Source organism: Salvelinus fontinalis, chromosome 9 (assembly GCF_029448725.1).
Source record: "Salvelinus fontinalis isolate EN_2023a chromosome 9, ASM2944872v1, whole genome shotgun sequence".
Taxonomy (NCBI): Eukaryota; Metazoa; Chordata; class Actinopteri; order Salmoniformes; family Salmonidae; genus Salvelinus; species Salvelinus fontinalis.
The window spans coordinates 51,830,760-51,846,709 of NC_074673.1; the positions used below are offsets into that span (position 1 = coordinate 51,830,760).

At 43.4% G+C, this 15,950-nt stretch overlaps 1 protein-coding gene across 3 annotated transcripts in view; it reads right to left on the reverse strand.

Moving 5' to 3' along the window:
* The window catches only part of spg11 (SPG11 vesicle trafficking associated, spatacsin), an 86,472-nt gene that overhangs the window by 20,821 nt on the left and 49,701 nt on the right, over positions 1-15,950 (reverse strand). For all 3 annotated transcript variants that reach the window (XM_055934819.1, XM_055934818.1, XM_055934820.1), the window contains exons 22-29: positions 14,430-14,638; positions 8,500-8,602; positions 8,066-8,225; positions 6,377-6,658; positions 5,919-6,119; positions 4,733-4,840; positions 3,032-3,197; positions 991-1,205 (exon numbers count right to left, since the gene is read on the reverse strand). In XM_055934819.1, the coding sequence (XP_055790794.1) occupies positions 991-1,205; positions 3,032-3,197; positions 4,733-4,840; positions 5,919-6,119; positions 6,377-6,658; positions 8,066-8,225; positions 8,500-8,602; positions 14,430-14,638 (1,444 nt within the window). The remainder of the gene's footprint in view (positions 1-990; positions 1,206-3,031; positions 3,198-4,732; positions 4,841-5,918; positions 6,120-6,376; positions 6,659-8,065; positions 8,226-8,499; positions 8,603-14,429; positions 14,639-15,950) is intronic.

Sequence of the window (15,950 nt, forward strand, 5' to 3'; positions counted from 1 at the left end):
CTTAATGATTACAAGCATACCCATACCATGATGCAGCCACCATATATTTATTTTTAATATGGAGAGTGGTACTCAGTAATGTGTTGTATTTGCCTCAAACATAACACTTTGTATTCAGAAAAAAAATGTGCATTTATTTGCCACATTTTTTGCAGTATTACTTTAGTGCCTTGTTGCAAACATGATGCATGTTTTGGAATATTTTTTATTCTGTACTGGCTTTCTGCTTTTCACTCTGTCAATTAGGTTAGTACTGTGGGGTAACTATAATATTGTTGACCCATCCTCAGTTTTCTCCTATCACAGCCATTAAACTCTGTAACTGTTTTAAAGTCACCTTTGGCCTCATGGTAAAATCCCTGAGTGATTTCCTTCCTCTCCGGCAACTGAGTAAGGAAGGACGCCTGTATCTTTGTAGTAACTGGGTGTATTGATACACCATCCAAAGTGTAATTAATAACTTCACCATGCTCAAAGGGATATTCACTTTTTTTTTAACCCATCTACCAATAAGTGCCCTTCATTGCGAGGCATTGAAAACCTCCCTGGTCTTTGTGGTTGAATCTGAGTCATTGAAAAATACATGTTAAACACTCATTTCACACAACTTATTATGTGACTTCTTACGTAAATTTTTACTCTTGAACTTAGTAAGACTTGCCATAACAAACGGTTTGAATACTTATTGACTCAAGACATTTCAGCTTTTCATTTTTAATGAACTTAAAACACAATTCCACTTAGACATTATGGGGTATTGTGTGTAGGTCAGTGACAAAAACATCTAAATGTAATCCATTTTAAATTCAGGCTGTAACACAAAATGTGGAACAAGTCAAGGGATGTGAATACTTTCTGAAGGCACTGTAGAGTCTAGACCAAATCAACTTACATTAAATATACCAAAGGTATAGGGCAGTGAGAGTTGAGTTTACACTGAACAGGCTGCACATGATATAGTTGATGAGCACTGAGGACCCACGAGCTCACCTCGTTGATGACCAGGCTGTCAATGGGCAGCCCTGCCAGCTCGGCCACCTGGCGGGCCTTGTGGAACAGGCCGCTGTCTTGCAACTTCTCCAACATGCTCTGGCACTCTCCCTGCAGGATGTCAGGGGAATAGCTCTCAAGCAGCCTGGGAGAGAGAGACACCGAGGTGTCCTGGAGAACCTGGCTGAGGAGGCTGAGCTTCTTGAAGTCCGGGCCTGCTCACAGAGAAAGAGACCGATGCATACATAGCAGCAAAGACTGGTCAAGTCCATGAGTCGACCAGAAAATCCTGTTTACAATATTGTATTCTCAATACCTCACGCAAGCAGAAGACGGTGATTAACAAGCATACAGATTAGAGGTCGACCGATTAATCGGAATGGCCGATTAATTAGGACCGATTTCAAGTTTTCATAACAATCGGTAATCGGTATTTTTGGACACCAATTGGCGTATTTTTTTTATTTTTTATTTTTTTTACACCTTTATTTAACTAGGCAAGTCAGTTAAAGAACACATTCTTATTTTCAATGACTGCCTAGGAACAGTGGGTTAACTGCCTTGTTCAGGGGCAGAACGACAGATTTTTACCTTGTCAGCTCGGGGATTCGTTTTTGCAACCTTCCGGTTAATAGTCCAACGCTCTAACCACCTGCCTTACATTGCACTCCACGAGGAGCCTGCGTGACAGACTGACTACCTGTTACGCAAGGGCAGCAAGAAGCCAAGGTAAGTTGCTAGCTAGCATTAAACATATATTATAAAAAACAATCAATCTTAACATAATCACTAGTTAACTACACATGGTTGATGATATTACTAGTTTATCTTTCGTGCGTTTGCCAGCAGCTCTTCGCAATGCTTCAAGCACTGTTTATGACTTCAAGCCTATCAACTCCCGAGTTTAGGCTGGTGTAACCAATGTGAAATGGCTAGCTAGTTAGCGGGATGCGCGCTAAAAGTGTTTCAAACGTCACTCGCTCTGAGACTTGGAGTAGTTGTTCCCCTTGTTCTGCAAGGGCCGCGGCTTTTGTGGAGCGACGAGTAACGATGCTTCAAGGGTGGCTGTTGTCGATGTGTTCCTGGTTCGAGCCCAGGTAGGGGCGAAGAGAGGGACGGAAGCTATACTGTTACACTGGCAATACTAAAGTGCCTATAAGAACATCCAATAGTCAAAGGTATATGAAATACAAATGGTATAGAGAGAAATAGTCCTATAATTCCTTTAATAACTACAACCTAAAACTTCTTACCTGGGAATATTGAAGACTCATGTTAAAAGGAACCACCAGCTTTCATATGTTCTCATGTTCTGAGCAAGGAACTTAAACGTTATCTTTCTTACATGGCACATATTGCACTTTTACTTCTTTCTTCTCCAACACTTTGTTTTTGCATTATTTAAACCAAATTGAACATGTTTCATTATTTATTTGAGGCTAAATTGATGTTATTGATGTATTATATTAAGTTAAAATAAGTGTTCATTCAGTATTGTTGTAATTGTCATTATTACAAATAAATAAAAATCGTCCGATTAATCGGTATCGGCCTTTTTTGGTCCTCCAATAATCGGTATTGGCGTTGACAAATCATAATCGGTCGACCTCTAATACAGATACAGACTCAAACATGAAGTGTCTGAGTCAGACAATAAGCTACAAAAAATAATACAGTATTCTCAACACCTCACACAAGTGGAAGACAGTGATTTAAATCCTTGATGAAAAGGCGTTCTGCCTGCTCACGTCACAACCATACCTGGAGGGTTCAGTGGTAATCATACGGTAAAAATATCTGTCTTCATAGTTTTAGTCAATGTTAAGCGACACTTTGTTTGCACAGTGTTATGAGGAGAAGTCGGGCTTACAATAAACACAGAGATCGTTGCTCTGGATACAATGCAACACTAATGACCAAACTCTTATGGACGTCATTTAGGTTAAGTCTCACTTAATTAACAGCTAATTCGCTAAATATGATGATCCAACACAACAGCTGAAGACTCGGTGTTACTACAGTGTTAATACTGGTGTCTCACCGTTAGACTTGAGCAGGCGCTCCATGTCTGCGAGCAGCTGCAGTAGTCTGCGCAGCTCGTATTGTGTGGAGCACTGTTGCATCATGGTCAACAGGAGGACTGAGGCCTGGCACTCCACCCACTGGAGAGGGAGGCCTGCTGGCGCATGAGCACCACTGCTCCTCAGCTGTCAGAGAAAAAGAGAGAGGATAAGGGAAAGATGAAAGAATAAAGAGAATTGAGATTGGCCTACATGCAACACACACATACCTCATAGGAACTATGGCTGTATAACCTCTCGTGTACACAGAACACATCAAACATTCATGCTAGAAAGTCTTCCTGTCCTCATTTCTTCCATTAACTACAATAGAGGATAATGAAAAGTAACAGACATGAGGGCATGTACCTTTCACAAGGACAGGAGATCACAGTGAATACAGGAATTAAATAAATAAAGAACATCAAAGTTAACTATGGTCATCGAGAGGGAGGACTTGGTGAGACTACGGCCACAAAAGGTTGTGTGCAACAATGTGAATTGGGCTGGTGACTATCTCAAAACACAGAGCAAAAGACGGCAAGAGGCCAGGCCCTGAACACAAGATTACAGCCAACGTCACCGCTGAGGTATGAGAGCTGTTGTGCTTGACACACTCGATAAATTGGCCCTGGCCTTGTGGCTTCGCTGGCATGTGTGGCACCAAATTCATCCCTCTAATGACATCTCCAAACAGGACGGGCAAGGTCAGACACACGCACCCCTTTAATTCCCCCCGGTCCTGACAATGGAGGGCATCAATTTCCCCCATAACCAACCTGTCAGACTTAAAGGGACATGACACGGACACGCTCTACTTTTCTAATGGAACGTCATCCGCACGGACATAGATAAAAAAATATTTAACAAATCCGCCCTGCACGACGCGTTACAGTACATGCACACAGTCCATTTCGTTTCCATTAAAAAAACTGAATTGGTTTGCAGTCAAATACACTACCATTCAAAAGTTTGGGGTCACTTAGAAATGTCCTTGTTTTTGAAAGAAAAGCTAATTAGGCTATATAATTTTGGCAATTTCATTAAATTTACTTTAGGGAAAGCTTCCCCTATCCTATGCCTTTTAATGTGGCATAAACACAACCAGTCATCTAGGCAGAGTTCCTCTGTCCAGTGTCTGTGTTCTTTCACCCATCTTAATCTTTTATTTTTATTGGCCAGTTTGAGATATTGGCTTTTTCTTTGCAACTCTGCCTAGAAGGCCAGCATCCCGGAGTGGCCTTTACTTTAAGACAATGTTCAATTCATTAAACCGTTCTTGTTTATTAGCTTGTTGTGCTTCAGCACAAACACTTATGCAGTCTTATTCACCGTCATAGATAGACAAATCTTTAAGTTGTACCAAGATAAACTGAACAAGTGTTTTGTGTTTACTTTCGTATTTATAGAGGATATCGTTGTTGTTGGTGGTTAGCATGTAAACCACAAATAAAATGTTCTTAAATAATGTTAATGTTCATATTTAGTTGAGTTGTTCATTCCACCCTTAAAAAAAACATATAATCGGCATTTTTCGCCTCCCTAAAATCGCTATCGGACCTAAAAATCCCATATCGGTCGGGCTCTACTTCAGAGTCAGTTGGTGTCCTTTTCGGGAGAGTTGGACAGTGAGTGTGGGAAATGGGAGTGGAAAGAAGAGGCAGAGGGGTGAAGGAGCTTACCGTGATCAGGCATTTCTGGAACTCAATGAGTTTCTTCTTGGCTTCAGGGTAGTTTTTGTAGTCGTAGCACAGCTCGTACATGAGCAACACATGGATCAGGGGAGAGTCCTGTCACACCCACACAGAGAGAGAGAGAGAGAGAGAGAAATGTGATAAAAGACCACCCAAACTCATGCAGAGCCAGACATGACAGCCATAGTACATGAGGCAGACCTCCCATGATGTCTGCCGGGTTAATGAGACGAGCTGGTCTAAGCCTTGAAGCTGTTTGAAGATTATGCATACAGCGCAAAATTGCCGACGAGGACATATCATTCGGGTCACTTCTGAGGAGGGAAGCTGCCGTGCAGGTAGATTAGTATTCTAATAGACTAAGCCTGAAGGACACCAATAAATGACACGCAAATAATAACGAGGGATTGGATAGGCAAGCAACCATCTACGTGCTTTCAATCGCTTGAATGAAATGAAAGTTTAAAGCCATTTCTATTGGTTTCATCGGTTAGTGATTGACAGGGAATAGTGGAAAGTCCCGCCCATCTTAAGCCTGCTGCAACCTCATTTGCATGTAGTCTATTCAATATACACTAAGAACATACATTAAAAACACCTGCTCTTTCCATGACATAGTTCTTAATGTTTTGTATACTCAGCGTATAATAGAACCGTTTTTAAAATGTTCACCCGACTGATATTTTTTTCTTCCTTACATTCAATACATTTGTGATGTCGTGCCTCGTTTCATTCTCTAGTCTCAGATGCACGTCATTCTCAAATGTGCTTGAAAAATAATAATAATTGTTTTGTGACTACAGCGCCAAGGATAAAGACGTGTTCTAATTGAGCGGACAGAGTATTCACTGCCCGCCCGCCCTGCTTCGGTTGGGATATTATCATTCAAAACAATGCATTCTAAAATAATCTGTTGAGTTTCGGCCTATAGCATGGTAGTGCTCAGACCGCAAAATGGAATAAGGCCTTGTCAGTTAAATTGCTGCACATTAACTGCCCTTGGGGGAAAACATTTAGATTTGGGCCAGAATCCTAACTTTATATTTGTGTGCATACTTTCGTCTAAATCATGCATGTGTGTCAATGGGAGATTTGAGATTTTTTTTTTCTTCCCAAGGGCAGGTAATTTGCAAGACCTACAATGATATGTATCACACGTGTTCTATTGAATTACCCTCTGGAAGAGCTGGAAGCCTCGTATGAGAGGCCTGATCCTGCATTTCCTCAGCAGTGTCTTCCAGATGATTGACAGGTCGTGGAGGTTCCACTCATGACTTTGCGGGCTCTCTTCCAGGTGGGCGGTAGCCTCTGTGGCAATGACCTCATCCACAGAGGTCAGGACCCAGACGCAGAGGCACTGGAGCAGGTCGGCTTCCTGTCAATCCAATCCATGGCACACACACACACACCGTACAGAGAAAGACGCACGCAATCAAACACACACACAGTCAGGTAAATAAAGTCCAGATACAAAGTAGATCGTGTAAAGTGCAACTTTATACACTTTCTTACAAAGTTCATGGATGACACAAATGTCAATGCAATGAGAAAGTCAATACACTTCAGAATTTTATACCAAGCCGTATAATACAAATTCTCATAGACAGAGAATCCTTACAGACAGAGCCCCACCTGATGACAGGCAGCTAGTGTGGTGAGCGTGGGGCAGTGCTGTGCCAGGGCCTCCCCCAGGAGGTGTCTCCAGGGGCTGACCTGCTCCTGGCTCTGCAGCAGCACCTGGAACAGCTCCTTGGGGGGGTCGGAGGCTTCCTCGCTGGGCAGGGTGACTTGACCCTGGGCCTCCCCGTCTTCCACCTCCCCCACCCGCCACTGAGAGCTGAGCTGCAGGTTCTGGAAGGCCAGGGTCAGGTGGGCCTGCAGGGCTGGGCTGAACTGGGTCGCCAGGGACCTCACCTGTCAATCACAAGTAGGGAAAGAGGGAAGAACTGAAAACATACAATCGCTACAGTACCACAGACAAGGGGGCGATTGGAAATCACCCGTCTTTATTTTCCATCTAGAGAACAATCCTTACAGTTTAGGCCCCTGTAGCTATACAATTTAATTCAAATAACATATTTCCCTGATAGGGATCTTCAGAGGAAGAGAACCTGAGGGCAGTTTTCATCCCATTATAGAGTGAACAGAGAAGGTAGGTATGGTAGAATCCTTCAGTTGTATGGGTTATTAAAGGCCCAATGCAGTCGAAAATTAATTTCCTGTGGTTTATATATACATTTCCACTCAACGAGGTCGGAATAACACTGTGAATTTGTGAAAATTATGATAATTGCCTTTTAGTGTAAGAGCTGTTTGAAAAGACCGCCTGAAATTTCATCCTGTTTCGGTGGGATGGAGTTTCAGCCTGCCTGGCAACACCACCAGACAGTGCAAGTTAATAGACCAATAACAAAGAGTTTCATACCGCTCTGCCAATAACAGTCAGTTTTCAGGTTGCATATCCCTCCCATTAGGCTTGTCCAATTAGGCCTTGAGAAAGTGCTCTTGCTAAGGAGTTATTTTTGTTTTTTTGTTTCTTTGTTATCAATTAAAATGTTCAAAACCACAGTAAGGTACTTCATTGTTACCCAGAAATGATTTGAAATTGAGATAAAAGCGCGGCTGCATTGGAAGGGTTTTCTAGTGGGGTGTTAATGATAGTTAAAGGGCAAGTCCACCAATTTTCAAACCTCATATTCATTATCTCCAGCACCATACCAGTGTTTACATATGTGGAAATGGCACGTTTCTGCATCGTTATTGTAGGCTACTACCACTTTTAGTCTTAATCTTGACTACACTACTCACTGTTTAGCACATGACCTCACATGTGAATCCTTAGAGAGATGGGTGGGGCTGGCTTAAGAGAGTGTGAACAATGCTGAATGGGTGTAGACAAAGGAGAGCTCTCCACTAGGTACCAAAACTTTCAAAGGCCATTTTCTCAAAAGTGAGTTTATCAACTTTCAAAGCAGAATTACTTTCCCATTGTTCCTCAAAAATTCTGTTTATGATATACCATTTTGTAGCTCTGAGTCTTTACTTTTACCCAATGTCAAAAATCCAATTTCAAATTTTGCTTCATAAGACTGAATCCAGGTGGTGAGTCACATATGATGGACATTTGTCACAGTGATGGAGAACTTAAACCCCTGCATGACAGACTCATTAAATCAGAGTGTTAACGTAAAAATGTAGAAATGTGCTGTTTTCACACACTGATTGGTATGGTGCTGGAGATAATGAATAGGAGGTTCAAAAGTGTTCGAATGGGCCTTTAAAGATTTAGCATGTGTGTGTTTGGCCGTGGTGGAGATGTACCTGCTGAGGGGGGTAGCTGTGCAGCTGGACAAAGAGCAGGAAGTGTAGCCACTGGCTGTCGGCTGCACAGTCCTGCGGGTACACACTGCTCAGGGGCAGGGCATGTAGCTGGCAAAACTGTATGGGCAGAGCCCACTCCTGACCTGCCTCATAGGATGACCTGGAGAGGGCATTTAGAGTTGAACAGACTCACACAACCAATTGTGCATAAAACTATGGGATATATTTCCTTCCCGTATGAGAGTGTTTCCTCTCGCCCCCTCCTCTCGCCCCTATGCAATTGCTGAGATCCGAAAGTATTTGACAGGTGTAAGCAATACGGTCACATCTCCACCTTGCCCTGTGACATGCGAGATGTAACTTTCACCATATTGCTTTTACCCATCAGATCTCCACAAGGCACAGGTGGATTTGGGAATGGGCCTGTGTCTAACCTGCTGATGCCCTTCCTCTCCAAACTGTCCTTCACAGCTTCCTCCAAGTCAAAGAGCAGCTCCTCCGCGGTCTCCCTCTCCACCAGCTTACTACCTTTAGCAGCTGGAACACAGAAAAGGTCAAACAAACGTCACTGTGTGATGTGTGTGTGTGTCTTTGCAAATAAAATCAGATTGTATTGGTCACATACATACAGTTGAAGTCGGAAGTTTACATACACTTAGGTTACACTTAGGTTAAAACTTGTTTTTCAACCACTCCACAAATTTCTTGTCAACAAAAAGGGTCCGTCAACGATTAGGGGCAAGTCGGTGAGGACATCTACTTTGTGCATGACACGTAATTTTCACAACAATTGTTTACAGACAGATTATTTCACTTATAATTCACTGTATCACAATACCAGTGGGTCAGAAGTTTACATACACTAAGTTGACTGTGCCTTTAAACAGCTTGGAAAATTCCAGAAAATGATGTCATGGCTTTAGAAGCTTCTGATAGGCTAATTGACATAATTTGAGTCAATTGGAGGTGTACCTGTGGATGTATTTCAAGGCCAACCTTCAGTGCCTCTTTGCTTGAAACCATGGGAAAATCCAAAGAAATCAGCCAATTGTAGACCACAAGTTTGGTTCATCCTTGGGAGCAATTTCCAAATGCCTGAAGGTACCACGTTCATCTGTACAAACAATAGTACGCAAGTATAAACACCATGGGACCAGGCAGCCGTCATACCGCTCAGGAAGGAGACGCATTCTGTCTCCTAGAGATGAACGTACTTTGGTGTGAAAAGTGCAAATCAATCCCATAACAACAGCAAAGGACCTTGTGAAGATGCTGGAGGAAACAAGTACTAAAGTATCTATATTCACAGTAAAACGAGTCCTATATCGACATAACCTGAAAGGCCGCTCAGTAAGGAAGAAGCCACTGCTCCAAAACCGCCAGACTACGGTTTGCAACTGCATATGGGGACAAAGATCGTACTTTTTGGAGAAATGTCCTCTGGTCTGATTAAACAAAAATAGAACTGTTTGGCCACAATGACTATCGTTATGTTTGGAGGAAAAAGGGGGAGGCTTGCAAGCCGAAGATCACCATCCCAACCGTGAACCACGGGTGTGGCAGCATCATGTTGTGGGGGAGCTTTTCTGCAGGAGGGACTGATGCACTTCACAAAATAGATGGACTCATCATGAGGAAGGAAAATTATGTGGATATATTGAAGCAACATCAAGACATCAGTCAGGATATTAAAGCTTGGTCGCAAATGGGTCTTCCAAATGTACAATGACCCCAAGCATACTTCCAAAGTTGTGGCAAAATGGCTTAAGGGCAACAAAGTCAAGGTATTGGAGAGGCCGTCACAAAGCCCTGACCTCAATCTTTTTTTTTTCAAAATTCAAGACGGCAGCGCAGTAGGACGTATATATCTTAATCTCACTTTCTATCTATGAAATAAATATACTTTCCTACAATCCGCCTCACCCAATGTGGTACGGATCTGCTATTTTTATTCCTTATTACTGGAACTTCCATCAGGAGTTAGCCAGCTAACTAGCTACTAGTCTTTGTTAGCCATGGCTAGCGATCCTGGCCTTTTTTCCCCCCGGCATCAGCCTGCTTTAACTCGGACAATCACCTGCCAGTCTTGCACAGTGCGATATCAACCCAGGCATATCGGACTGCTTCTCTCTACCATATCACCAGACTCTTGCAACCTGCCTCACCCAATGTGATACAGAACTGCTATTTTTATTCCTTATAACTGGAACTTCCATCAGGAGCAAGCCAGCTAACTAGCTACTAGTCTTTGTTAGCCACGGCTAGCGGTCCTCGCCTTTTTCCCCCCGGAATCAGACAGCCTTAGCTCGGACAATCACCTGCCAGTCTGCACAGCGCGATATCAACCCAAAGCATATCAGACTGCTTCTCTCTACCATATCACCGGATTCCTACCGCACTGGATCATTACACAGGATCAATACTCCGGATCATCGCAGCTAGCTAGCTGCAAACAGTGGTTACTGTTAGCTAACGCCTCTGTCCCGAAGCTAGCACCAGCTAGCCTTGAGCTAGCCTCAAGCTAGGCCAATGCTAATTCTAGGGCTACAATATCTCCTTTGCCAATTGGCCTGGACCCTGTATTGTCGACACGGAGCCCCGCCGATCCATCACGACTGGACTACCGACGTGATCGCCCGATGTGGTCTCAATAGGCTCTGTTACTATATTCCTCTGGTGATGTAGAGGTTAACCCAGGCCCTGTAGCCCCCAGTTCCACTCCTATTCCCCAGGCGCTATCTTTTGTTGACTTCTGTAACCGTAAAAGCCTTAGTTTCATGCATGTTAACATCAGAAGTCTCCTCCCTAAGTTAGTTTTTTTCACTGCTTTAGCACACTCCGCCAACCTTGATATCCTAGCCGTGTCTGAATCCTGGTTTAGGAAGGCCTCCAAAAATTCTGAAATTTCCATCCCCAACTACAACATTTTCTGCCAAGATAGAACTGCCAAAGGGGGTGGAGTTGCAATCTACTGCAGAGATAGCCTGCAGAGTTCTGTCATTGTATCAAGGTCTGTGCCCAAACAGTTCAAGCTTCTACTTTTAAAAATCCACCTTCCCAAAAATAAGTCTCTCACTGTTGCCACATGTTACAGACCCCCCTCAGTCCCCAGCTGTGATCTGGACACCATATGTGAATTAATTGCCCCCCATTTATCTGCAGAGTTTGTACTGGTAGGTGACCTAAACTGGGATATGCTGATGTCCTACAATCTAAGCTAGATGCCCTCAATCTCACACAAATTATCATGGAACCCACCAGGTACAACCCCAAATCCATAAACACAGGCACCCTCATAGATATCATCCTGACCAACCTGCCCTCTAAATACACCTCTGCTGTCTTCAACCAGGATCTCAGCGATCACTGCCTCATTGCCTGCGTCTGTAATGGGTCCGCCGTCAAACGACCACCCCTCATCACTGTCAAACGCTCCCTAAAACACTTCAGCGAGCAGGCCTTTCTAATCGACCTGGCCCGGGTATCCTGGAAGGATATTGACCTCATTCCATCAGTAGAAGTAAAAGTGCTTTCTTCACCATCTTAAATAAGCATGCGCCATTCAAAAAATGTAGAGCCAAGAACAGATATAGCCCTTGGTTCACTCCAGACCTGACTGCCCCTGACCAGCACAAAAACATCCTGTGGCGTTCTGCATTAGCATCGAATAGCCCCCGCGATATGCAACTTTTCAGTGATGTTAAGAACCAATATACACAGGCAGTTTCAAAAAGCTAGCCTTGCTTTCCTAACAGAAATTTGCATCCTGTAGCACAAACGCCCAAAGGTTCTGGGACACTTTAAAGTCCATGGAGAATAAGAGCACCTCCTCCCAACTGCCCACTGTACTGAGGCTAGGAAACACTGTCACCACCGACAAATTCACGATAATTGAGAATTTCAATAAGCATTTTTCTATGGCTGGTCATGCTTTCCACCTGGCTACCCCTACCCCGGTCAACAGCTCTGCACCCCCCATAGCAACTTGCCCAAGCCTCCCCCATTTCTCCTTCACCCAAATCCAGATAGCTGATGTTCTGAAAGAGCTGCAAAATCTGGACCCCTACAAATCAGCTGGGCTTGACAATCTGGACCCTCTCTTTCTAAAATTACCCACTGCAATTGTTGCAACTCCTATTACTAGCCTGTTCAACCTCTCTTTTGTATCGTCTGAGATCCCCAAAGACTGGAAAGCTGCCGAGGTAAACCCCCTCTTCAAAGGGGAAGACACCCTAGACCTATATCTATTCTCTGTCTTATCTTCGAAAGCGAAGTTAACAGATCACCAACCATTTCGAATCCCACCGTACCTTCTCCGCTATGCAATCTGGTTTCCGAGCTGGTCATGGGTGCACCTCAGCCACGCTCATGGTTGTAAACGACATCATAACCGCCATCAATAAAAGACAATACTGTGCAGCCGTAATAGTCGACCTGACCAAGGCTTTCGACTCTGCCAATCACCGCATTCTTATCGGCAGACTCAACAGCCTTGGTTTCTCAAATGACTGCCTCGCCTGGTTCACCAACCTGTTGTCCGGACCTCTGGCAGTCTCTATGGGGGTGCCACAAGGTTCAATTCTCGGGCCAACTCTTTTCTCTGTTAACATCAATGATGTCGCTCTTGCTGCTGGTGATTCTCTGATCCACCTCTACGCAGACGACACCATTTTGTATTCTTCTGGCCCTTCTTTGGACACTGTGTTAACTAACCTCCAGACGAGCATCAATTCCATGCAACACTCTTTCAGCGGCCTCAACTGCTCTTAAATGCAAGTAAAACTAAATGCATGCTCTTCAACCGATCGCTGCCTGCACCTGCCCGCTCGTTTAGCATCACAACTCTGGACAGTTCGGACTTAGAATATGTGGACAACTACAAATACCTAGGTGTCTGGTTAGACTGTAAACTCTCCTTCCAGACTCCCATTAAGCATCTCCAATTCAAATTTAAATCTAGAATCGTCTTCCTATTTCGCAACAAAGCATCCTTCACTCATGCTGCCAAACATACCCTCGTAAAACTGACCATCCTACCGATCCTTGGCTTCCGCGATCTTATTTACAAAATAGCCTCCAACACTCTACTCAGAAAATTGGATGCAGTCTATCACAGTGCCATTTGTTTTGTCACCAAAGCCCCATATACTACCCACCACTGCGACCTGTGTAATCTCGTTGGCTGGCCCTCGCTTTATATTCGTCGCCAAACCCACTGGCTCCAGGTCATCTAAGTCGTTGCTAGGTAAAGCCCCACCTTATCTCAGCTCACTGGTCACCATAGCAGCACCCACCCGTAGCACACGCTCCAGCAGGTATATTTCACTGGTCACCCCCAAAGCCAATTCCTCCTTTGGCTGCCTTTCCTTCCAGTTCTCTGCTGCCAATGACTGGAACAAACTGCAAAAGTCACTGAAGCTGGAGACTCATATCTCCCTCACTAACTTTATGCATCAGCTGTCGGAGCAGCTTACAGATCATTGCATCTGTAAATAGCCCACCCAACTACCCCATCCCCATATTGTTATTATAATTTTTTGCTCCTTTGCACCCCAGTATCTCTACTTGCAAATTCATCTTCTGCACATCTATCACCCCAGTGTTTAATTGCTAAATTGTAATTATTTCACCATTATGGCCTATTATCTTACTTCCTCAGTGCACACTGAGGTGCACACACTGCATACACAGTCCACACACTGTATATAGTCTTTTTGTTTATTCCATGTGTAACTCTGTGTTGTTGTTTGTGACGCACTGCTTTTCTTCACCTTGGCCAGGTCGCAGTTGTAAATGAGAACTTGTTCTCAACTGGCCTACCTGGTTAAATAAAGGTGAAACGAAAATTAAAATAAATTTTAAAATCCTATAGAAAATTTGTGAGCACAACTGAAAAAGCGTGCGCAAGCAAGGAAGCCTACAAACTTGTCTCAGTTACACCAGCTCTGTCAGGAGGAATGGGCCAAAATTCACCCAACTTATTGTGGGAAGCTTGTGGAAGGCTACCCAAAACGTTTGACCCAAGTTAAACAATTTAAAGGCAATGCTATCGAATACTAATTGAGTGTATGTAAACTTCTGACCCACTGCGAATGTGATGAAAGAAATAAAAGCTGAAATAAATCAATCATTCTCTCTACTATTATTTTGACATTTCACATTCTTAAAATAAAGTTGTGATCCTAACTGACCTAAGACATGGAATTTTTACTAGGATTAAATGTCAGGAATTGTGAAAAACTGAGTTTAAATGTATTTGGCTAAGGTGTATGTAAACTTCTGACTTTAACTGTATATTTATTTAGCAGATGTTATTGCGGCTGCAGCGAAAAAACCCTACACAAGTGTGTATGTGTAGGTTTACCCAATAAGTCTTTAAGGGAGAATGTGCTCGTTCCTCCCGGCCTCTGGCTCCGGAGTCGGAGGATCAGACTGAGGGCTTTGAGGTCCACCCGCAGCTTTAGGCTACACACACCCAGGAGCTCGCAGAAACACACACATGCAGCTGCCACAGAGGGAATGCTGAAATGCAGCATGGCCAGGCTGTAGGCCTGCTCCGCCGCATGACTGAGCCTGACGTGGGGAAAAGACATACAACATATTACAATACAATGTGCACTGAATGCACAAAACATTAGGAACACCTTTCCATGACATAGGCTGACCAGGTGAAAGCTATGATCCTTTATTGATGTCACCTGCTAAATCCACTTCAAATCAGTGAAGATAAAAAGGAGACAGGTTAAAGAATGATTTTTAAGCCTTGAAACACTTGAGATATGGATTGTGTGTGTGCCATTCAGAGGGTGAATGGGCAAGACAAAATATTGAATTGCCTTTGAACTGGGTATGGTAGTAGGTGCCAGGCGCACTGGTTTGTGTTGAACTGCAATGCTGCTGGGTTTTTCACACTCAACAGTTTCCCGTGAGTATCAAGAATGGTCCACCACCCAAAGGACATCCAACCAACTTGACACAACTGTGGGAAGCATTGGAGTCAACATGGGCCAGCATCCCTGTGAAATGCTTTCGACACCTTGTAGAGTCCTTGCCCCGACAAATTGAGGCTGTTCTGAGGGCAAAAGTGGGTGCAACTCAATATTAGGAAGGAGTTCCAAATGTTTTTTACACTCAGTGTACATGACTTCTATATTGGGTCGTCCTATATGAATTCAATCGCTTTTTGAACGAAATCTTCTATACATGTTTGCCCATGGTAGAAGAATTCAAGAGAATACTGTCTTAACCGGCGACAGGCATTAAACACACAAACACCTCAGATGATGTAAAATAGTCTGAGCTACAACATATGCAAAAATGAAGAAAATTAGAGTTTACATGTTTTTTAATAAACTTGAATAAAAATAGATATCATCTAATACTTTGCAAACCCTGTTTGTAAACCTTCAAATTATATCAAACTCAATGATTTATCTTTTTCAGTGATTAAGACATGGATGTCACATGGTAGGGTATGCAAAATGGGTCAACTTTGAGCACTTCGATCTCCTGAATGTTTTGGTATTGTTGGGTTGTAATTTGAAATAGTTCCTATACCAGAAGTTAATGGTTATATGTAGAAGGAATGTACATGGCTGCGGTCACTGATAAGGGTGGATAGCTGTGGATTAGTGAGGAATGGGGGGCGAGGTCAGGTCAGAGGAAGGGAGAAGGAACAGTTTATTACACACATCACTTCCTGCCTAGCAACAAAGATATAGTGTTTAGAGAAAAGGAGGAGACTGCCTAAAAGGCATATAAATACTTGTGCTAGGGGAAACAGCTGTTTGCAGCTGTTTGACCCAGTGGGTGAATACACTTGGTTTGAGCTTTGACTAGTTGTCCGTTCTAAATAAACAGAGTAAAAACTAACAGTATTCAGGTC